The sequence below is a fragment of the Panicum hallii genome, chromosome 5 (assembly GCF_002211085.1).
Source record: "Panicum hallii strain FIL2 chromosome 5, PHallii_v3.1, whole genome shotgun sequence".
Classification (NCBI taxonomy): Eukaryota; Viridiplantae; Streptophyta; class Magnoliopsida; order Poales; family Poaceae; genus Panicum; species Panicum hallii.
Genome location: NC_038046.1, coordinates 48,975,400 through 48,999,043, shown reverse-complemented (window position 1 = coordinate 48,999,043; position 23,644 = coordinate 48,975,400). Strand labels below are relative to the sequence as shown.

At 41.8% G+C, this 23,644-nt stretch overlaps 1 protein-coding gene across 5 annotated transcripts in view; it reads right to left on the bottom strand.

The window, feature by feature from the left end:
• Positions 1-928: 928 nt before the first annotated feature.
• The window catches only part of LOC112893134, a 34,265-nt gene continuing 11,549 nt past the window's right edge, over positions 929-23,644 (bottom strand). The window contains exons 2-15 of one of the 5 annotated variants that reach the window (XM_025960306.1): positions 18,842-19,462; positions 17,884-18,098; positions 7,922-7,992; positions 3,592-3,987; positions 3,271-3,515; positions 2,986-3,186; positions 2,820-2,912; positions 2,631-2,729; positions 2,216-2,551; positions 1,973-2,128; positions 1,651-1,890; positions 1,532-1,580; positions 1,398-1,430; positions 929-1,212 (exon numbers count right to left, since the gene is read on the bottom strand). In XM_025960306.1, the coding sequence (XP_025816091.1) occupies positions 1,423-1,430; positions 1,532-1,580; positions 1,651-1,890; positions 1,973-2,128; positions 2,216-2,551; positions 2,631-2,729; positions 2,820-2,912; positions 2,986-3,186; positions 3,271-3,515; positions 3,592-3,979 (1,815 nt within the window). In that variant the 5' untranslated portion in view covers positions 3,980-3,987; positions 7,922-7,992; positions 17,884-18,098; positions 18,842-19,462 and the 3' untranslated portion in view covers positions 929-1,212; positions 1,398-1,422. The other 4 variants (XM_025960307.1, XM_025960308.1, XM_025960309.1 and 1 more) reach the window with 4 other exon arrangements.

The window sequence follows — 23,644 nt, the reverse complement described above, 5'->3', positions numbered from 1 at the left end:
TTGTTCTTGACATATGAGATGGTTTGAGATGCACCATATTCATTCTTTCCAAGTCCCTTACCTTTCTCAAATCCATACTTGCTCATGTACTTTGATCCAAATCCCTTGGTATGCTTCTCAAACTCACCTACCCTTGGTGAGGGATTTGTCTTGAGTACTTGTTTGTGTGATGGTGCTTCTTCTTGCACTAATTGAGTGAATCTAGTAATTTCTTTCTTCATGGCATGCATTTTGGCATGGTTAGTAGCATAAGTTTGAATATCAATATTAAAGCATCATGCACAACCATTACTAGTTGAAGGACTAGATGACTTTGATGACTTACAAGCTTTAGAGGAGCTTTCCAAAAGAGTATTAACTTTAACTTCAAGTGCCGTGTGAATGGCTTACAAGCTTGTTAAGCTTTCTTGAAGTTTCTCATTCACTACACCACGACACACTTTGGTCCACACATAGAAATGTGGGCAAAAGGTACTTGTGCAGACAAAAAAACTGTGGGCGAAAGTTTTCCCGACAGAATTATTACCGTTGCGGTAGAAGCTGTGGGCTTAGCCTTTGCCGACAGTTAGAACTTTTGCCGACAGCTAGTATGTGGGCAAAACAGGGACCTACACCGACAGTTTCTACCTTTCCCGACAGTTAGGTTTTCCCAACAGTAGAACTTTCACCGACACATGATATGTTGGTTAACCACATTATCTACAGTAAGTAGAACCATCAGGGCACATGCACATATATATGTATATATCCACCACAATCACATTTTCTGCATTAAATAGTACCGGGGTACACCTTCCATCATCTTTTAAATCACAATTCCACCGTATACGCAATCACAACCCAAATAGACATTTCAACTTGCAAAAACTGAGCAATTTACACAGCACAAACATATCCATTAATATGCATGGTTCCATAGACAATTAACTCAGGATCCACCAGGTGGCATCAGCATAGATAGATGTCAAATACAGTACCAAAATACATGTCCAATATCAAACTGTTAGGTCATAAGTTCCAGCCTATTATATGGTGCCATATGCATATGACCCACTGGGAGAGAATATACAAGCTTCTCTCTAATAAAAAAAAAATCTAACCACACAATCACACAAAATATATTCTTGTTGCACAAAAGGTCACTCCAAAGCTTGTAACATGCCTTACTGCCAAAAGATTACTACGTACTCCACCAGCTAGTTGCCTGTTCACCTATCATGATAAGAAAGAATAATGAGCACACAATGCAAGCAAGAGAACATTAATCTGTATATATTGTTGCACTAGTGATACAACAGCAAGAAACATGGACATCATTTATAGAAGTGTCAAATTTAGTCATTGGATTCATAATTTTAAATCCAGCTAATACTAATACCAATGCAAGAATGTATTACCTGTGATTGCATGGGCAATTAGTACTTAAGTACCTGTCAAAGAAATGAATTGAAAGTTAAGCAAAGTAAATAATATAAAACATATATAAGTGGAGATGTCAATATAGTTTGGACTGCTAAGGTTGCAATCGTACCAGGACCTGGACCTTTTGACAGCTTTGAAGACTTCATGTCCTCCTTGATCTGTAACAAGTAAAGTTGTTGAGCAAGACTAGAACTTTCTTAGAATTATATATGTAAGCTAAAATATTACTCTGTCATGTGGCCAAGCAATGGATCTCCCACGAGCATCTCCAACAGACTTTAAGGCTCCATAAGGGCGAGGTAGTATAGCTTCTCTCATGAAAACATGATTGACAACTACCTCACAGTATTGAACGCCAAGAGGAGTGCCCCCCACTATAGATGATGAGTTTGTTGTTTGCATAGTTCCCTTAGCCACAGGGAGATTATAGGGCCTCACAACATTATACAGGATCACATCTCTTCCACCCTAAAGCATTAAAAAGACAACACAATATATCAGGTATGTTATGGGCATAAGGTAAACAATAATTTGTAGATTTAGCAATTACCTCTTCATGATGTGGTTCCTCTGGAAAAAAAACAGAGTGCCTAGTCATGAGCAAGTTTTCATCATCACTCAAGTGCATGTTATCTATTTCATCCTCAGCACGTGATCCCATATCATCATGATGGTTCTCTAGTTGTTCCCCAATAGTAGGTCGATTCTGCATGTTGCAATAAAGAATGCAACTATGGACCAATTACTGCATTAAAAACAAAGGTATATATAATACAAAAGAATGACCAGTTACCACATGAGCGGAACTGTTTGATCCATTTGGAGTGCTAGAAGGATTTATTTGCTGCTGAAGTAACTTTTCTAGCAGCTGTTGCATATTGTCCAAACGGCTTTCTAAAGCTTCCACTTTCTTATCAGATTGTCGACGAGCTTCGATTTCCATTTGAAGCCTGGTTGATGTGCATTTTTTGGCCCCAGGCATCTCCAATTCAGCAGGTGTTGGTCCTAAGCCAACAACACGAACATATCCATTCTTCTCTGGCCCACAAACATGGAAATAGGCATCACCTTCCCCTATACTCTTCTCTACTAGTTCAGGATGATCTCTGACTGCATCTTTCAGTGCATTCTACAAAAAATAAAGATATTAGCATACAATTGTTGTTTCAGCTCCAAGTGAAATGCACTTACATATCTCCATGACTTACAATTGTTGTTTCGGCTCCCTTGTGAGGTACTCCATTTTTATGTGTGTGTGTTTTAATAAACAATTCATCTCTACGTGCTGGACGTCCTAACTCTTCACACTGTATGACAAAACATACAATTCATTCAATTATCATATTGCAGCTAAGAAATCTGAATAACGGATACAAAATTACAAGAATAGTGCATACCATTTCAAACCCAACACGTGCATGGCTCTTGCTTCCAGATGTATGGTTTTGAGTCTTCTTTGACCGATTTGCTTTCCCTCTCATTGAACGAACCTATCATCAAGTGTCATTTATAGTACTCATGATTCATATATAATAACTCTAGAAGTAGAGAATTATAGCTTACAGCTCCATCTGGAGACATCCAATGATCAATTAACCACTTCCAATCCTCCTCATGCACTCTTTCGTCTCGCAATTCAAGCAGTTCTTCGTATTCCATATCATCATGAAAGACCTTCCTCAACTCTGCTTTGAACTCCCTCCATTTTGTAGCTGCTGTTTTCATAAACCAGTTGAAGGACCCATTGTCTATATCCCAATAGAGCTGCACAGAACATATAAGCATATAGGGTAATAACAAATCACAAGCTGAAAATGTTCATAAATCATTTTCATCCAATATCACTACCTGAGCATCTGTCCACAGCTTATATTTTTTTTGTGGGCAAACCTTCCTCCAATCATCATGTGCCATCGGAAAGCCCTTTGTTCTCACAAGTGCACCAATAAAGTTAGCAAATTCAGTGCTTGAAGGTCCACAAGGCTGGCCACAGTCATTTATCTCTAGTTTGAGTTTTGGTTTATTTTGTCTTGCAAATATGTCAGCCTTTGTAGTTGGCCCTCTAACTTTTTTCTTCTCTTGTTCTCTTAACTCTACATCAAAACAATGGACCTAATAAGACCAACAAAATACAACAATCTGTTTATATAGATCAGCTAACAAGCATACCTTCATTCCTTGGCTGTAGATGAGCACTTGCTCCACTACTCCCATTCTCTGGCTGTAGATCACCACTTGGGCCATTCCTTGCCTGTAGATGAGCACTAGGTGCACCACTCCCATTCCCTGGTTGTACATTAGCCCGTGCAGCACTCAATCTCGAGCTTGTTCGTAAGTTGTGCTGAATTGTAGCATTAGTTGTCGTCCTCTTTTCTTGATGCCTCACAGCTTCCACCTTTCTCTTTTTTCCTGTCATAAGTGATGAGGAAACTTCCTGTCCAAGCTCTTGAAGCTGCAAAGCTTTGAGCTTCATGTTATTGGCTAGGACATTTGCATTTCTTTGTGCTTCATATTCGCAAACTGGAACATCCTTTCTTTTTTCTCCTGCAGTCACCATCTTTCCTCCTGAAAATATATACTAATAATTCAGTAATTGAACAGTGTAGAGGTGTAAGTACTAAGTATAGGAGAAAAGAAAAGTACTAGAACATGTAGAATTTGTTAATGCACCACGAAATTGTTACAACACACAATTGTGACTTACTTCCTCTTTTTCTCAGCAACAATAGTCCCATCAATGTCTGTCCTGACATGAACCATATCTTGAAGAAAATTCTTTAGGTCATACACTTTTGTATGCAGATCAAGAATTGGGCTATGGAACTTATTTTGATGATTTGCTTGTTCACTATCGCTTGCTGTCATGTCATAAATTTCTCGTGGTTTTGACCGACCCACTGCACTCCATTCTCTATCAACATGATCTTGAACATAGTAAACTTGTGTGGCTTGCGATGCTAAAATAAAAGGCTCATCTAATAGTCTTTCTCCTCCATTATATAAGTGATTGAAATTAACAATTGTGACCCCAAATTGATCAGTTTTCACCCATTTATCTTGAATGCGGTTGTCAACCCAATCACATTTGAAGAGCACAATATTTCCCTTATTGCGATAGTTTAGCTCAATGATTTCTTTGATCCTACCATAATATGTCTTGTTATGCACTACCGGGTCCGTGTTTCCATTTTCAAAGCAAGAGGTTTGGGCAACTAGAGCTACTCCACTATTTTGATACGGTCTACCCTCATCACTAGAGTATGTATGGAAATCGAATCCATTTATAGTATAGCTATTGTACATTGTAGCAATCATGAATGGCTCATTGGCTAAAATTTGCATCTCTTCCGGTACTTCAATACCATTTTCAACTAATCCTTCCACCTGTGATATAGAACATTCTAATCAACTTAAATTTCAATCAGGTCTAACAAAAAGAATTGTAAAAACTAAAGTTAGGTCATGTAAGGACTTATATGCTTTCTAAACCACTCAGGAAACATTTCATGATGAAGATTATTTATTTTTCGCTGATTGTGATTGCCAATTGAGTGCAGGTAATCTTTATGCTTGCTGAAAATATTTTGTAAAATTAAAAGACCTATAAGTATATATATGCATAAGGGGGGGTCCAATCTATAAAAGAAGCTTGAGGATCTTACTTCAAATATGGTTCTATTTTGTCATAGTTGAACAACACGTATCTATGTGCTTGCAGCCATGTCTTATAGTCCAAAGATATAGTGCACCTGCCACTCAATCCTCGCCCAAGGCTTCTGAAGAAAGGATTAATATTGGACATTGCATTATCCAAATCCTCCCCATTTCTTACTTGCCTAGTAAATCTGGTCTCACAACCATGTAGAAATTGTGAGCAGAATGTAAGACTCTCATCAAATTTATAGGACTCACAGATTGATCCTTCTGGATGCCTTTTGGTGCGAACATACCCTTTTAACCTCATCAAAAACCTAAGAATGAAATTTTTTTCACTATATAAGCTTAGCAATAGTCTAAAAACTAAAAATATATACTACTAATGGAAATAATAGTATAGTACCTCTCTATTGCCCACATGCTACGGTACTGTACTGGACCACCAATTCTTACTTGAGAAGGAAGATGAACCATCAAGTGTACCATAGTGTCAAAAAATGCTGGTAGAAATATGGTTTCTAGAATACTTAGTGTCTCAGCTATTTCAGCCTCAAGTTTCTGCATATCGCTTACTCGAATAGTAGATGAGTATATTTGTTTGAAGAAATTGCTCACACGAATTAGTGCTGCAGTTACTCGTGTTGGTAATATCCTTCGTATAGCAAGTGGTAGTAATTGCTGCAACAAAACATGGTTGTCGTGGCTCTTTAGTCCAATCAATTTCATTTCTGAAACATGGACATTATTCTGAATATTTGACGCAACACCATCTGGTAACCTCACACTCTTCAATACTTGGCAAAATAACTTCTTCTCCTCTGGACTCATTGCATATTGTGCTGGAGGCATGTAGAACCTATCTTCAACATCAACAGGATGAAGATCTTCTCTAATGCCAAGATTTTTAATGTCCAAGCGAGCATTTAAACCATCCTTTGATTTTCCATCAATGTTCAGAAGTGTATTCACAATGTTATCACAAACAATTTTTTCAATGTGCATAACATCAAAATTATGTCGAAGTAATAGACTCTTCCAATATGGTAACTTGAACCAGATAGATCTTCGTTTCCAAGTAAGTGGTGCCTCATTTTTTCCTCTACGTTGTGGGTTTGTTGGCTTCTTTGTAGTTGGATCCTTTCCAAAAATTGTGTGCATGTTTTCTGTCATCTCAAAAATTTCCTCTCCACTAAGTGGGGTAGGTGCTGGCCTATGCTCCTCAGTACCATCAAATAGTTCTTTAGCAGACCTCAATATGTGATTTTCATCCAAGAACCTCCGATGGCACATGATGACATACTTGCCTCCCTTTTTTAGTTGGAGAGAACACTCATGTGAGTGGCATTCAGGACAAGATACTTTACCAGAGGTAACAACTCCATGCAAATAGCCTAGGCCAGGTAAATCTGTGATGCTACATAATATGGCAGCACGCAATTGGAAACACTCATCCTTGGAAGCATCATATGTCCTAATACCATCAACAAACATATCTACCATATCATTGACTAGTGGCTCAAGGTAAACATCCATATCAGCACCCGGTGCCTTATGACCAGGAATTACTAGAGATAGGATAAAATTTGTTTGCTTCATACACTTCCAAGGTGGCATATTGTATGGAATCAAAATAACAGGCCAAATGCTATATTTTGAATTGTAGGTCCTAAAAGGACTAAACCCATCACTAGCTACAGCAAGTCTAAGATTTCGACTATCAGAGGCAAACTCTGGATATGTAGAGTCAAAATCCTTCCAAAAAGGAGCATCTGCTGGATGCCTAAGCAAACCATCTTTGGTGCGTTCTTCATCATGCCACCTTACATCAGCCGCTGTTTTGGAAGACATAAAGTACCTTTGAAGCCTTTTCTTTATAGGAAAGTACCGAAGTACTTTCATAGGAACCCTATGCACACGTTTTCCATTAGGACTTCTCTTTTCTGATTTCCACCTTGATGTCTTGCACTTTGGACACACATTAGCCTTTTCATGTTCTTTCCAAAATAGTATGCAATCATTATCGCAAGCATGAATATTTGTGTAACCAAGACCAAGGCATTTTACCATATTTTTAGCTGCATTGAAATTTTTTGGAAGTGATGACCCTTCTGGCAAAACATCCTTAAGTAACTGTAGTAGCATGTCGAAACTTTTATCACTCCACCCCCAAGAAATTTTATATGCAGCAATCTAATCATGAACCGAAGCTTCGAAAAGTTTCTACAGCCAGGGTACAGTTCTTTGCCAGCATCTTCTACCAATCTGTGGAAGGATTCCATATCCTTATCATGTTCTTCTTCATTACCTTCTAAGTCACCCATGTCATCTAAACCACCAGCTAAGTCTCTAAGTAAATCAGAAATGTCATCTTCTTCATTGGACTTCTGCACTTCTACTCTATCAGGTTGTTGGGTATTTGCAAAAAAGCTGGAGCTTGGTTCTCCATGATACAACCAGGTTATGTACCCCTCCGAAAACCCCTCACAAATCAAATGCTCACGTACTACATCGCTAGCTCTCCAACAGCTGTTTTTACATACCTTACAGGGGCACAATATTGTGTTTCCTTTAGCTGACTTGCTAAAAGCATACTCTAAAAAACTGTCAACACCTTTTATATATTCATCAGTTTGCCTTGGTAAATCCATCCAATTTTTATCCATGACGCTCTTGCTAGAAGCTGAGTAAAAATCTCAACTATATGAACAAATCCACCTAGATAGCAACTCCAAACCTCAGATATATCTCATTTTGCCACATTCAAACGTCTATAGCACATATATTACTTCTGAACGAAAATTCATCTCACACAATGAGAAAGTCTAGAAGAAAAGGAACATACCAATCACTGTTCAATAAAAATGAGAAAGTTGCTCCTTCAGTCCTTGGTCCAGTCCTCTCTGAATTTTGCCCCTGAAACCAAACGTAAATAAGACTATGATTAGATGAGAAAAGGTAAGAAAGAACTGATAGCGCTCTCACTAAATCTTTGGTTTCACAGTACCCTTCACCAAAAAAAAGTATATCTTAAATCAATAGGATTCCAGCAAAATAATAAGTGGAAGGTTCTGGATATATAACAATTTAAAACTGCAGCCATATATATAACAATTTAAAACTGCAGACAATATAATGCAGCACACAATTTAATCTACCACATAATATATTAAAACTGGAGCAGTTAAAAGCATTAGACACAAAGTAAAAAAAATAGTGAAACACATCTAGCAGAGCAGCTCTGTTTAGAAGACACAAAGAAACACATCTAGCAGTGTGCATCATAAGCAGCCTGGTCACACATGTTCGATTAGTAGACCTTGAAATCCAACAGCTAGCGGAGCTAATTCCATAAGCAGCCTGGCAGGCAGCAGAGGTACTAATTCCATCTCATGCGCAAGAACAAATGAACCAAATCCAACAGCTAGCTAGCAGAACCAAATCCAATCAATTTCTATGGAAGAACAGAATCAAGACAGCTAGCTAGCAGCCTAGGGTTGAGGCTGCAGTGCCTGCCCGCGTGCAGAAGCTGCAGGAGGCTGCCGTGGGTGTCTTTGCGCCGAGATGAACGAGGGGGCAGGGGCAGTGGGGATTCACAGCTGCGGTGAGGGAGAAGGAGGTGGGGATTTGGGGATACGGTGAGGGAGAAGGAGGTGGGGATTCGGGGATTGAAAGTTTTGTTGTGTGCGCGGTACTTTTTTCCTTTTCCCGCGCAGCTGAAAAAATGGGCGCCAATGATGTTTTTCGCCAGCTTGGACACCCCTACGCCGACACATAAACAGTAGGTGATTCGGCCTACGCCAACAGTTGAGCTGTCAACATTTTTTCCCGACACATTATCTGCCGTCGTAGAAATGCCGACACATAAGGTGTTACTTAATACTTCCATTGCCGACAGATAATGTGAGGGTACAAGGTCTCACTATTACCCACAGATTATATGTTGCCAATAATAACCTTTTGCCCACACATCACTGTAGCCAATAGTGTACCATGGTGTAGTGATTGTCTCTCTTCAAGTTAGCATGAGTATCTTCAACTAAGGAGAGTTCTTTAGTTAAATCATTCACTTTCCTCTTTTCACTAGTAAATGACTCTTCTACCTCAAGAAGTATGCTATTCTTGGCTTTTTGGAACTCCTCAAGTCTCTTGTTTTCCTTCCTTTCATTGGTAAGGTTCTTTTCAAGAGTTTCGGATTTTTCTCTCTCAAGACTAAACAATTTATCTTGTGATTCAAGAGTCTCATCTAGGTCATCTAGTTTCATTATTAGTTTCATCATTCTAGTTGCCACACTCTTGCCATATTGTTTAATGAGACTAGCAATTTCATCTTCCTCATCTAGTTCATCATCCAATGAGTTTGGGGATGTTACCTTTGTGTTATTTTCCATCAAACACATGATTGGACCTTGATCTTCATCATCGGTTAGATCTTCAAACAAAATTGGTTGATGTGAAGAGGTCTTGAATGCTATAGTTGCAACATCTTCATTGTCAGAGTTGCTCTCTTCATTTGAATCCCATTCTTGACCAAGATGAGCTTCACTGGCACGCGTTTTGTATCTTGGCTTGTCCGCCTTGGATGAGATCTCCTTGGTTTCCTTGTTCTTCTTCTTTTCATCCGGACAATCCGCAAAGAAATGCCCAATTTTCTTGCAACCAAAACAAGGCTTGCTTAATCTTCTTCTTGATTCATACTTGTTTTTACCAAGGTTTCGGAAGTTGCTCTTCCTTAGAACCCTTCTAAAGTTCTTGATGAAGAAAGCCATTTGCTCATCGTCAAGCTCATCATCTTCATTATCACTAGAGTCATCATCCTTTGAGGATTGGGTAGCCTTTTCCTTACCCTTTAACTTTGCTTGAAGAGCCAACCCATTGTTCTTTGTCGCTTGCTCTTGGAGGTCGGCCAAATCTTGATTGATCTTGACTCTCTTTAATTGATCATGGTGAGCTTCTATTCTTTCAAGAATATTCTCGGCGGTGAAGTGTTTAAAACCCCTTTCAGCTCTTATCAAGCTAGATAGTGTGACATCCCTAGCCATGTAGACGGTCAAGAGCTTGTCCACTATCTCATGATCACCCCATTTATCTCCACCAAGTGACTTGATTTGATTGGTGATCTTCTTCATTCGATTGTACATTTCTTTGACGGTTTCATCTTTCTTCATGGAGAAAAGACTTAGTTCATCTTCTAATATTTTGATTCTTGACTCACGAACTTTTCTTGATCCTTCATGATTCACTTGGAGTGTATCCCAAGCATCCTTGGCGGTGAGAGCATCTTCAATCTTGTCAAACTCTTTGGTACTTACGGAGGAGTGGAGGATGTTCAAAGCTTGGTAGTTGCGTTGCAAAATATAAGCTTGAAGCAGTGTAGGAGTCTCGTCATCATCTGGAATATCACAACCAACTTCCACAATCTTCCAAAGATCCTTGTGAATAGCACTCAAGTAACCAAACATCTTTATCTTCCATTGATTATAGCCCATGCCATCAAAGTGAGGTGGCTTTCCCATATGAATTGAGGCATTGTGTTCACTTGGAATTTGAAAGGTGTAGTCATGACCCACTCGGTGATAGTTGGCTCTTTTCTTCGCTTTTGATGAACTTGAGGATCATTTCTTGTAATCGGTGTCTGAGTCATCACTTGACTCGATTACGATCTTGGTGTTGAATTTCCCTTACTTTCTTTGCTGTTTCTTCTTCTTCTTCCATGCCTTCCACTTTTGGAATGACATCTCATCATCGGTTGTTTCCAACTCATCTTCTTCTTCTTCTTCGTGTTGACCATTCTTCTTCTTGTCCTCAGACTTTCCCGATGACTTCTCCTTGTCAACTTCATCGGTTGGATCGACAGGAGTCTTTGATGATGTATCACGAGACATCTTGATTCTCCAAGCGGTTAGGCTTCAAAGATGGAGAACCTCGCTCTGATACCAATTGAAAGGATCTCAAGATGCCTAGAGGGGGTGAATAGGCTAACCTGAAACTTAAAACACTTTAAACACTGTCAGTAACACAGATGTCCGGATACTCCGGATATATATATCCGGAGTTTCCAAAAATATTATCTGGATAGTCCGGGTATGAAACTATGTACACACTAACAAAGATATTGAAGCTGCAATTTAGATCGAGTAAATTTAGACAAGCTAGTGGTACCATTGGAGCGTTTCTTACCGGTTGTCTTGCTCTAGAGACTCGTGTAATAGTAGATCGACCCCAAACCCTAAAAAGTTAGTCTCACAAGCAAATAACTAATAAACATAAGTAAGGAGCACAAGAGAGAGATAGAATTTGTTTCCCGAACTTCACTCCCAAAAGAGCTATGTCTCCATTGAGGAAGGATTCAAGAGACGGTGGTCAAGAAGCCCTATGCTCCTCTTCCAAGGGTGAGACCAACGTTCAAACCCAAGTTTACTTACTATGTATTCCTTTGGGAGGAATGACGATTACAAACTTCTTATGGTGCTCACAACTTGCTTGAGCACACACAAGCGATGCCTAGCCGTCTAGAAGCTTGAAGCTCCAAGAGTAATAAACTTGAATCCACCGGCTAGACAAGAATGTTGTGCTCAAGAGATGGAATGGAAGCTTACTAGTACAAATCTTTGCTCTTGCAACAATCTTACTTGAATCCCTAAAGAAAATCACTCAAGAATGAAAAAGGGGAGTGAGAGAGCTCTTCTTTTGCTTGCAAGTGTTTTCTGGTCGAAATGAGCAAGAGAGCTTTGATGAAGGGGTATGGGGGGTATTTATACCCCCTCTCTCACAGAAAACTAGCCGTTGGGTAAAGGATACCTGGATACTCCACGTATATGTCCGGATACTCCGGACACTGGGGTCCGGAGACTCTGGTCTTAGAGAAACCACAGATGGGGAACAGTTACCCGGAAACTCTGGGTGTTTGTCCGGATACTCCGGAACACTATGTCCGAACATTCCGGACTATGAACCGGACAATCCGGGTATAACAAGGAATTTCACAAGAAAGCTGTTTATAGTGGTAGGTTTGATTCTTATGGTTTTTGTAGGTTCTCTTGAGCACAACTACCACATCAACACCTGTGGATCAAAGTCCCGCTTGATAGTACGGCGTTTCTATACTCAATTTCAAAATAAAATCTGATTCTTCAAGTAAATTTGAAACACCGCTTTTCATTTCCCTTTTGAGGGGTCATGTTTTGTAATACGCTTTGCTTCATCACTCTTAGCTCCTGCACATATGCTTGATAACATGATTAGATATACATGTGCTTTGTCATCTACCACTAAAACCCACTAAGGGGCCTAGATATCTTTCACCAAGTGATGCGGCATGCCAAATGCTTCAATCGAGAAGTACTCATGATTCACGCCGATGAGTACTGTGAAGGCCTAGAGTGGTTCCAGCTAGATGACTATGATGACTACCTCCTTGATCCACTTGACGAAGTGGTGGACATAACAATGGATAGGGAATCCTCATCCAACATCAAGGTGGACGACGTAGATGACATCCAAAAGGATCGCCGCAGGCTCATGAATGCGAAGCGCGCCCAACGCAGGCACCGCACCATCAAGACGAACCAGCAGGGAAGCCGTAACCTCCAAGACTTCTCCATGGGTGACCTTCGAGCCATCATCAACACTGGCCAGGACGCCCGCAATATCATCATTGCCAGGTGGCAGGAGCGTGAAGAAGTGGAAGCCTACAGCCCCACCCACCATCAACACCCTGTCGACTACTTGGAGACTACTCAGAAGCCGAAGCCAGAAGCCGTGGAACAATCCACCTGCAGGAAAAAGACTCCCAGTTCAAAGAAACGACTCGAGGAAGTCCTCCACAGGCAATGCCTGTACCACCTGAAAAGCAAGCATTCTACTTTTGAATGTCAAGCCCTTCGGAGGGCCCTTGCAGCGACGTCAAGTCCACGATGAAAGGCGACGGGACTACCCGACTAATGATTTACTTATAAATTAAGTACCCAGCTCAAGAAGGTTTTCTGAGGGTCTTTTTGGTGTTTCATTGGTTTAAACCATTGTTTTGGGACCTTATCTCGAAACAACATGTTTCGTACACCTAAAAGCACCCCTTTTTACCACTTAGTGAGGGTCGCTATTTATGTTCATTTACTCGGGTTAATCATGACTCCCTCGCTAACTCAGGGAACCCTGTCACAGCCGAACCATGTGACTGCCAAGAGCGGTTGCCTCGTTTGGCAATGACCAGTGGAACCCGTTAATCTGCAAAATAAAGCACCCACGTGATTATCTATCAAACACTTCCAGTAACGCACAGATTACTAGTTCTTGACTAGTTTGCCGTGTTACTAACGGGGCCTCACTTCCAAACTTCTAGTAACACTCCGTTTACTAGTTTCCGACTAGTATTATGCATAGTTTACTGAAGGGGCCTTACTCCCGCACAACTTTGCCAACGGTTTCGACGAAATTCAATTTTTCCCGACTAAAAGCATCATGAAGCAACCGTACCACTTGCATGGAAGAAATCAACCGTGCAATTGATGACTCGATTGATGACTCGGAACCCTTCGAACCAAATCCCCCTTAGTTGGAGCTCCTCTACTACAAGTCGGAGGAGGATTTGGATCGTCTAAGACAAGTCGGGGGAGGATTGGGATCGCCTACTACAAGTCGGAGGAGGATTCGGATCGTCTACTACAAGTCAGAGAAGGACTATCCAACATCTATCGAAAGGCTCCTGTCCCCCTCCCGACTACTCGGACTTCATCATCAATTCTGATCTTGGTAGGGCGGGCCTAGGCATAGGAAGAGTACGAGTCCTCCAAGCTACCCAGCTCAGCCCACCTTTCTTCGGCTACGACTTGGTTGGGCGGGACAGGGTATTGGAAAGGCACGAGTCCTCCAAGCAACCCGGCTCAGCCCACCTTTTTGCGCCTCAATCTTGGTAGGGCGGTCTAGGGTACCGGAAGGGCATGTGTCCTCCAAGCTATCCAGCTCAGCCCACCATTTTGCACCTCAATCTTGGTAGGGCGGGCCAGGGCATCAGAAGGGCATGAGTCCTCCAAGCTACCCGGCTCAGCCCACCTCCTTTTGCGCCTCCACCTTGGTAGGGCGGGCCAAGGTGTTGGAAGGGCACGAGTCCTCCAAGCTACCCGGCTCAGGCCACCCTTTTTCGACTACAACTTGGTCGGGTGGGCCTGGGTATCGGAAGGGCACGAGTTCTCTAAGCTACCCGACTCAGCCCATCTTTTTGTGTTTTCAGCCTAGTCAGGCAGGCTCGGGAATCGAAAGGGCACGATCCTCCAAGCTACCCGGATTCGCCCACCTTTTTTGCGCCATCAACCCCGACAAGCTGTCGGGCCTAGCACCATTCCAGAAAGGCAGGATCCTCAATGACTACTTCGCCATCGCTAAGGCACTCAGCGACCCGCCGACGAACTTTGACTACACAACTAGCCTGAAGCAGGACTCACACCACCAATGACTAGTTGGAATTGATTCCGACCAGTCGGGATCTTCAACAAACCGGCACAGCTTCATCAACAAGTGACACGACTTCATCGGCAATCACCAACGAATCAAGATCGCCAATCACCCATGAGAAGACTAAGACCTGATTCAAGGAGGTTTTGCGAAGATCTTTAGGGAATTTGATTAACCATTGTCTCGAGTTTTATCTCAACACAAGGGGTTTTTTCCCAAAAAATTCATTCAAACCACTCGGTCAGGGAATCAAGGAGTATACCCAAAACAGGACATGTTCATTCATCCTTCCTTGAGCTCCGTATGACTTGTTTTGGCCTGCCCAAGGTATTCCTTTGGGCTAACCGAGACATTTGCACATGGAAAATTACGGCTTGCCTTGGCCCGCCCAAGGACTCCCTTCGGACTAGCTGAGTCATCCTTGCTCAACGGCTACTTCTTTTACAACGCACGTATAACTCCGTTTACTAGTTCACTACTGGTATACATGTGAGCTTACTGAAGGGGCCTTACTCCAACACTTCCAGTAATACACTACTAGTCTCTGCCTAGTATGCTATGTTATTGAAGGGGCATCGCTCCCAGACTTCCAGTAATACTTCATTTTACTAATTCTCGACTAGTGCTATGCGCAGTGTACTGAAGGGGCATTGCTCCCATATTTCCAGTAATGCTCCATTTACTAGTTCTCGACTAGCACTACGCGTAGTTTGCTGAAGGGGCATTGCTCCTATATTTCCAATAACACTCCATTTTACTAGTTCTCGACTAGTACTGCGCGTAGTCTACTGAAGAAGCCTCGCTCCCATACTTCCAGTAATACTCTGTTTTACTAGTTCTCGACTAGTACTATGCATAGTGTACTGAAGGGGCATCGCTCCCAACTTTCAGTACAAGTCCGTTTCACTAGTTTTCTATTAGTACTACGCGTAGTTTACTGAAAGGGTCTCGCTTCCATACTTCCAGTAATGCTCTGATTACTAGTTACTAACTAGTATTCTATGTTGCTGAAGGGGTTTTCCCATACTTCCAATAACGTTCAAACTACTAGTCTCCGACTAGCGCTCTATGTTATTGACGGGGCCTTGCTCCCATACTTTCAATATTTCTCCATTTACTAGTTTTCAACTAGTTATACATGGAGTTTATTGCAAGGGCAACGCTCCCAACACGGTTTCATGTCTATCAGTTACAACATATTTTTATGTCTACCTTGGAGGAAACCTGATTTGGATAGTGCTGCTGAGCGAGTCGGATTCAACTCCAATCTGTTGGCTTCATCGCCAATGACTACTCCGATTTCACGAGAACGCTCGACTACATGTCGCTGATTGCAGAGACTACTCGTCGGATTCAACTCCGACTTGTTGGGTTCATCAACAACCGTCGGCGACTACTGGACTTCGTGAAGAATGCACGGCGACACGCTAGCGACTACTTCGACTACTCGTTTAGCCTACAAGATAGTCAGAATTGACTCGGCTCGGAGTTACGCTGGCGACTACTTCGACTACTCATCACGCCCACAAATCTAGTCGGAATCGACTGTGAATAGCCTGCCTCATCGACAGTTCAAGCAGCAACTTGGTCAATACCTAGGCTAGGGGGCTGGTGCCACTGACTACTAGGCATATCCTATGCGACTCATCTAGCTCCTAGGCTCAGGGACTAGATACGACACGGCTCTCAGCAATGAAGATTACATGCCATGATTCTTTGGACTCTTTATTCCAAAACTTGGGGATTTGGATTCAAGGCTTGGGGACTGCGGGACACGTGTTATCATCGACTTATTTTTCAAGTCTGCTGGAAGATAAGAGCAGAAGACTCAAGATTGAATTGACCCTCAGCATGATTCAACGAGTCAACCTAAGACTTGGTGGCTACTCCATATGGAGTGCGAGTTTAATCGCACCCCATATAAAAGAAGACAACTACTCGGGGTATGAGCACCTCACAGCCTCGACGCAGCCAAGGAAGTACTCGAAGGACATCCTTAAGATGAAGTTCAGGAGAACTCGAAGACGCCTGCAGAAGTACTCGGATGCCTGCAGTACTCGGCTACGAAGAGCTCGGGGGCTTATTAGACCCGTGTACACGGGACTGTACACGTTGCATACTTTTCCTAGGATAAGGGTTAGGATATAGCCCACACCTTACATCTATTGTAACTACTCGTAGTCTAATAGAACTGCCCCTACAGTAGTCAAACTAGTCGGATACAGTAGGGAACTACCGGAAAAGTACTCTAGTAGGACTCTAGGTCATGTATCCGACTAAGACTTCCATATAAACCTATCTCCCAGACTATATAAGGGCAGACAGGACCCCCTCCTGGGGACAACGCAGGAGATCATCCAGGGAATCACCCATAAGATCACCCAATCACCATCAAAGGCAATACAAATCACACAGAACGTAGGGTATTAAGCTCTCAGCGGTCCAAACCTATCTAAACCTTGTGTTCCTTTGCTCCTTCGAGTTTCTGATCTCAGCGACACCTACCTACAAACTCACCACCTCGGGGGTATCCCTCGGTAGGTGTGGCGGTAAAACACCGACACACCTGCCCCTAAAAATATTTTTCTAATTTATTCTAAAAATTTATTTAAATCTTTACATATAGCAAAACAAATAAAAAAAGTGAAACTTCTATGCTATTGATTGTTATTGTGACAGTAGATGAAAAAAATATGCCACATATATTTTAGTGTATATAAATGTTAAGATTGTGGAAATCTCAAAGTATGACTTGAGTTGTATGAGATATTATATAATCATAGCTATATATAGGGTACAGCTATTAAATGATCTTTTGAGTCTAAAAGGTTATAAATATATAATGTATAAAATATAAATTTTAGATTTTAGCAATACAACTTTGATATGGAGCTACTTTATATCCGAGGTTGTTTGAGAAAAATCAAAACTTTTAGATTTCAAAATTAGAGAACTTATAATAATTTTTTAAACCATTGAATAATCTTAAATGAAAAGGTTACCAACTACAATATTTTAGATCTCGTCGTTCTCTTCATTTAATATTATTGAGGAGTCAATCTATTGATTTTGATTTATTTTTTGAAAGACCACGTACTTTGCAGAGAGAAGCAAGGTTCCTTTCATCATACCGTATCTCATTTATCAATTATTTAGATAACATGCTTTCCCTATGATAGATTGTTCATAAGTAAAATGAATATAAGCGAGGAATAAAGAATATGCAAGCCAACCATATGAAAGGCATGTTTAACACGAGGAGAATGGAAGAGTTTGTCGAGTTTAATTTTGGTGATTGTCATAAAATTCATTTGAAACTCAAGTAATTAGGGAGCTAGAGGGTTGTGTTTCACAAACCATCATTGAAGAGGAAGAAAAGGAAGTCAAGCGCAGTCAGAGGCGGTTTGGTCAACCCAAAGGTTCGTCCATCCCTCTCTGGAACCTATCTGTCCTATTCTTCAGTGCGCTGGACCGTAGTGTGCTGGACCGTTCGATGTTATGCAACATGTTGGGGGAGGATCTTGAATGAGTGTGCACTTGGAGAGCTTGAGAGATGTCCCCCACAGCTATTCCTGTACATATTTTTATTCAACAAAATAGACAAAGGATGGAAACAAAAACTCTACCACTTTGAATATCGGGGAGTTCAAACCTTTAGTCACTCAAGGCGTATGGAGTGAATGGGGCATCTCAGTTTCTTTTTTTTATTATTTTTATTATTTATTTTTATATTCTTTTTATCAGGGCAAACTGGGCAAGATGGGTAACTTAGCAGGATTGAAACATGAGGCGAGGATGCATGAAATATGTGGGATACTTTCCTGACCGATCTTCCGAAGCGTTGAACAAAAATGCAAGAGTAAAGCTTTATATGCATGGAGCAAAGCTTTGCATTTGTTCAGCTTGGTTCCTCATGCATGTATCTTCCCATGGGACCAGGGAGCGTTGTATGAGTGTTGGAGTTATTGTACAATGCTCCTTGATTGTTTATTTTATTTTCTGCAAAAGGTTAGTGCACTACAAATACTTGAAGGACACTTAAAGAGTTTTGAAAGGACTTTATTATTGTCTTGAGATTAGTTGTTCATATCCACGCTTAAGGAAAAAAACACATTCAAAGATTCGATTAGCATGGATCCTAAAATGCTTGCCATGATTTTATTTCATCATTTTCGAGAGAGATTCTTTTATTTCAAAAAAGTTTTTTTATTATTATTCACCAAATTTTTATCTTTTTAGCATAACTCAAACAAGCCTGTGATAAAATTGTATGATCGTAACAAAGGAGTATTTTGACAATTTACTCACGGTGCACCTTGAAAGATGATTTGTGCCTTCTTTGTATGTTGCGGAATTTTTTTTTGTGAAGTGCGTCACGAATCTTGGTTTATCTCCAGTACAAATTTAGCTTGAGGACTTACCCATCTATTTGAAATCTTCCCTGCAGGGGTTAGTCCGCAAAAGAAATACATCCAATGCCTATGGAGTATTAACTCTGGCAGTTCATTAATCAACTCAACACCATGTCTTATTGATTAAATTAGGCTATTTTAATCTAAGCACCATGCTTAATTTAAAAAGCATATGGATGCATTAGCTGAAAGACATCCAAACTAGAGCATATGAGAATAAACAAGGGAAGCATGAACTTGGAAGATCAAGCTATGTTCTTACGGAAAAAAAATATGAGTGGAGGATCAGTGAACATTGAGTTACCTTGGCACGTACCTGAGTGTTCTTACCGGCAGTGTATATGGATGGAAGTTTTGAAGTTGCCGTAGTCGTAGCATGATCACATATGGTTGTTGATGACTCCTCCTTTTCGATACGAGCTGAAGCGGAGGGGGGCACTTTGACCACGTCGACTCAGGCGAGCAACAAGGCTACGTCATACACATGGCTAGTACGTAGGAACCATGAGCCTTGGTGGCATGATCTGTTGGCACAATGCTTTAGTATTGGAGGCACAAAATACATCTCCTTTCGGGCATGCGAGCAAGTGCTAATCGGAGTGGAGCAGCAAAGGTCTAGAAAGGAAGAGGAGCATTCCTCTTGCTTTATGCGTGCAGGAGCTGCTAGAGCGAAGCCACGCAAAGCAAAGCTGGGAGCGGATAAGAAATATGACAAGACATAGCAAGCGCACGAGAGAGCAAGGTTGGGTGGCGCCAGGTGGTGAAATATTTTCTCCTGAAGTATAATACCACAGCTTGAAGGCACCTACACATGGTGACCTCTGATTTGTGTAGAGCTTGCTGGTTCAGTCTCACTCTCTTCCTCTCTCTCTCTCTCTCTCTCTCTCTCTCTTTCCTTTTTTTGTCTTTTTTTTGTTTTTTATTTGTCTCTCCCTTTTTTTCTCTCTTTTTTTTTATTTTTTGTCTCTTTTCTCTCTCTCTCTCTTTTTTCATTTCTCTTGTCTCTTCTTTTTTCATCTACCCTTTTCTCCCTTTTTTTAGCAAGATAGAACCAACACCAGCCTTGGTACGGATGGATCTTATTGTGAGGTGCTCGCCAATCTCCACCACACTTGGACTTTTGTGCCTCACGACACCAAATCAAGTGTGCATTGCTGGTGCCTCCTTTAGAGTATCCTCTATCACAAAAGAATACCAAGGTGTAGAATTGATGCAGCTCCCATATTCTTGGTTCGTTCTTTTTAATCTCATCCTAAAATGGTTAGCGACCAAAAGTACCCGAAGGTGCATAATATCCTAAAAACATGTTCTTGCTCTTATTTTTTTTAAAGAAGGGTTTATATAAAAAATGTATACCATTTTTTTATTACCCCGGCTATCTCCCGGCAATACTTCGTTTATGGTCACAAGCTCGACCAGGGGGCTTCATCCTGCACCTCTCAATGGTGTTGCAGTTCCCACCTTCACCACCATTCAATGATTGTGCTTAAGCTGCAAAGTTAGTGCCACAATGCATCCACAAAAATTACAACGCTTATGATAAACATATGCATCTACAACCTTCCTTCTAAACATTTTGCTAGAGAGGACCTTAAGGTGGTTTTAGCTCTTGAAAGCATTCACAGTGCAAAGCGTGGCTGACTCTGGAGGGGTGCTAAATGGGCATGGTGGTGGTGTTTCAAGGGTAAAGCTTCCATGCTCATCTACAGGATCCTTTTCTTCGGACTCCAGAGTCAGTGCCTCACTGGATTCCATGGCCCATGGGTTTTCTATCTCAAGAGGTTCATCATGGAAGATCATGGTTGTATCCCGATCATGATTGAGAACATCATAAAGTGGGCCAGTGGGAAAATGCTCAAACTCGATTGAGGATGATGAGGATCGCTCGCCTTCATAGAGGTGAAAGGTTTCACCTGAGTCGTACTCTTTGGGGGTGGCAGATTTTATGACCTCGAAGAGAACATGCTCGGATGAAATGAACAGAGATACATGCATCATCTCCTCGAGCGGGTTTTGCTTGGGAAAAGGCTTCACCAGAGGATTTCTTAAGCAAGGTGTGGCAGAAGTCATTTTCCCGAGCTTTTCATAGAGGCTCTCTAGAGGTGTATGATGAAGATTTTCTAAAGGGTAGCCTATGAGGAGATCAAAATCAAGGATAGGATAGATGTGGAAGTCTAGGTGAACCTCAATTTTGTCTATCTTGATCGGCACTGCCCTTGCAATACCTCGATATTCAAAGATAAGTCCCGAGGGACTTTTGAAGAGTCTATCGGTCGGGACTAGAGGCATGCTTCCAATGAGCGTGTCCATAAGAAATTTGAACATGACGCAAGCCTCAGCAGTGGGATCATGAAGGGCTTCTATGGCAGTTCCTCCTATAGAACAAAAGATGGTCGTGAAAGGTGAGCTAATTCGAATTGCTTCAGAAGAACATCTCACTTCCTCCAACCTTTTCTCCTTCATGGCCTTCTTGAGAAAAGATTTGATGGGAGAAGAAGGGGGTGCTGTAGGTCTCCTCTCACAGAGGTAATTCGTAGTGTGTCTAAGGATTTCATAAGGATCATCCTCGAATGGGAAAGAGAACATCGAAGGTTGAATTTCTTCTTCCTTCGATGTTCGTGGTTCGGGAGAAGGCTCAACAGACAAATCTTGGGATGTGAAAGGTAAAGGGTTGGATATGGCTGTTGAGGGGCTCTCAAGGCTCAACTTGGACTCCTGCTGGGGCTCGCAAGGATAGGTGAGAAAAGAAGAGTTCCCTAAGATGTGATCTAGGATTTCTTTTCCTTCCCTTGGAGTTTTATGTGCGAACGAACCTCCGGCGGCAACATCGAGATCTTTGGCAGAATCCATGTCCAAGCCCATGTAAAAGATGTGCAAATATATATCATCGGGTATAGACCAGTCTGGGCTTCATGCCAAAAGGTGTGAGAATCTAGCCCATGCCGAACCTATGGACTCATTCTCTAATTGTTCAAAAGCAAGGATGTCACTTCGGAGAGAGACAATGTGGGATAAAGAAGAGAACGAGTGATAAAAGTCATCTCGAAGCTCTTCCCAATCACCCTCCTCACATTGTGAGTGTACCATTTTTCCGCCATCGCCCTCACTATTCACACTCCTCACGTCATGCCTGGGATTACCAAGCACGAACACAATTCCTCGAACTCTTGCAAATGACGATGGGGATCTTCATTTTCTAATCCGAAGAAGGATTGTCCCCGCACCATGGCAATGATGCCAGGATGAAGTTTGTAGCCAGAAGGTGTCATAGGCTTTGGAGAGGGTGATGGCTCTAAGAACTCATCCTTGGGAGCAGAGAGTTGATGGATAGAAAGGTTTTCCATGGTATAAGGATAAAAGAAAGGATACATGGGCAAACTAGGTTCGAAGACAACTACAGCAACTGTTCCCTGGCAGTGGCACCAGAAATGCTTGTTGGTATTTCTTAATGATTACGAATAAATCCGCAAGCACACGGATATACCGCTGTAGCACTTCACTCGGAGAGTATTTAGGGTATCGTATTTTCTTAGGGAACGGAGGTGTAAGGTCTTCTAACTAGTTTACCCTGAACAACAAGAGGTAGAATGGCCTTGGGTAGTGTGATTGGTCTAAAGGAAAGAATCAAGGAAAGATAAACTTAGGCTGCTATTCGTTTACTTCAAGCACTAGTCTGACCCTGGTCTGCGAAGGACCTCCAGCTATTAGCTCTACTACGAACCCGAACGTGGGGGAGTTCATAAACCATGAAAAGTTCGTGGCGGACGGACAGGGTTGTCACCACCTGCCGTCTACCCCTAAACACCGTGGGTCTCACAGCAAACAAAGGTAATCTAGAGCATAAACACCATGTTTATGCCGTCGACTACTACTCTAGTGTTGCACAGGGTTATTCCATCTCTACCAGGGGCCCTCTACTACAGTATCCGCTACAAGAACGGACGATAAACCCGCAAACTAATAACAACATAAGGGTAACTTTACCAAGAATTCACCAGTAGATGAACCCGGATACTTACTCAAATGGATCGTATCCATCGAGATACAAGGTCGGAGAGAGGCTGACAAGTCTAGCTCTCCTCCACACTTCCTCACACACTCCCTATCCTAATTTTACAAAAGGTGGTGGAGTCCCTCTACTTCTTCTTCTCTAAAATGTGTTGTTTGAATAGAGGGCTCTCCTCCTCTTTATATAGTCCTCCAAGGTCAGTTCTGGTGGGTATTATGTATGGAAATATTATGAACCGCCTTGGGGGAAGAGTGGGGGTTACTTCCCGCCAAAACTGCCAAAACCGAGCAAGACAGGAGGCCGTCCAGGTTCAGCGAACCTGGGGTTCAGCCGACCCCTGGATGCCGCCTCTCGCGCCGCCTTTCGTCTGGGACACTACCAGATGGGTCCCCAAGTGTGTACATGGTGTTTGGCGGTAAGTTTAGGCAGTTTTCTCGTATTTATGGGCTCTTGAATCCGTCTGCCAGCCTCTGATTGGTCGGAGGTGTGATACTTGGCTTTTTGGGTTGAATTGCTTTAGGATATTGGCCCTCCAAATCTTGTGCTCGCATGGAATTCTCTGAAACATACTTTTCCCTTTGTTTGAGCATGGTTTTTTCCCCTATGCAGACATAGCCTCCTGAAATCAACATTTCACCAAAACTTGTAGAAATGGTTAGAATTAAACTCCTATCTTTAGTTTGGTGTGGTGTTTGTT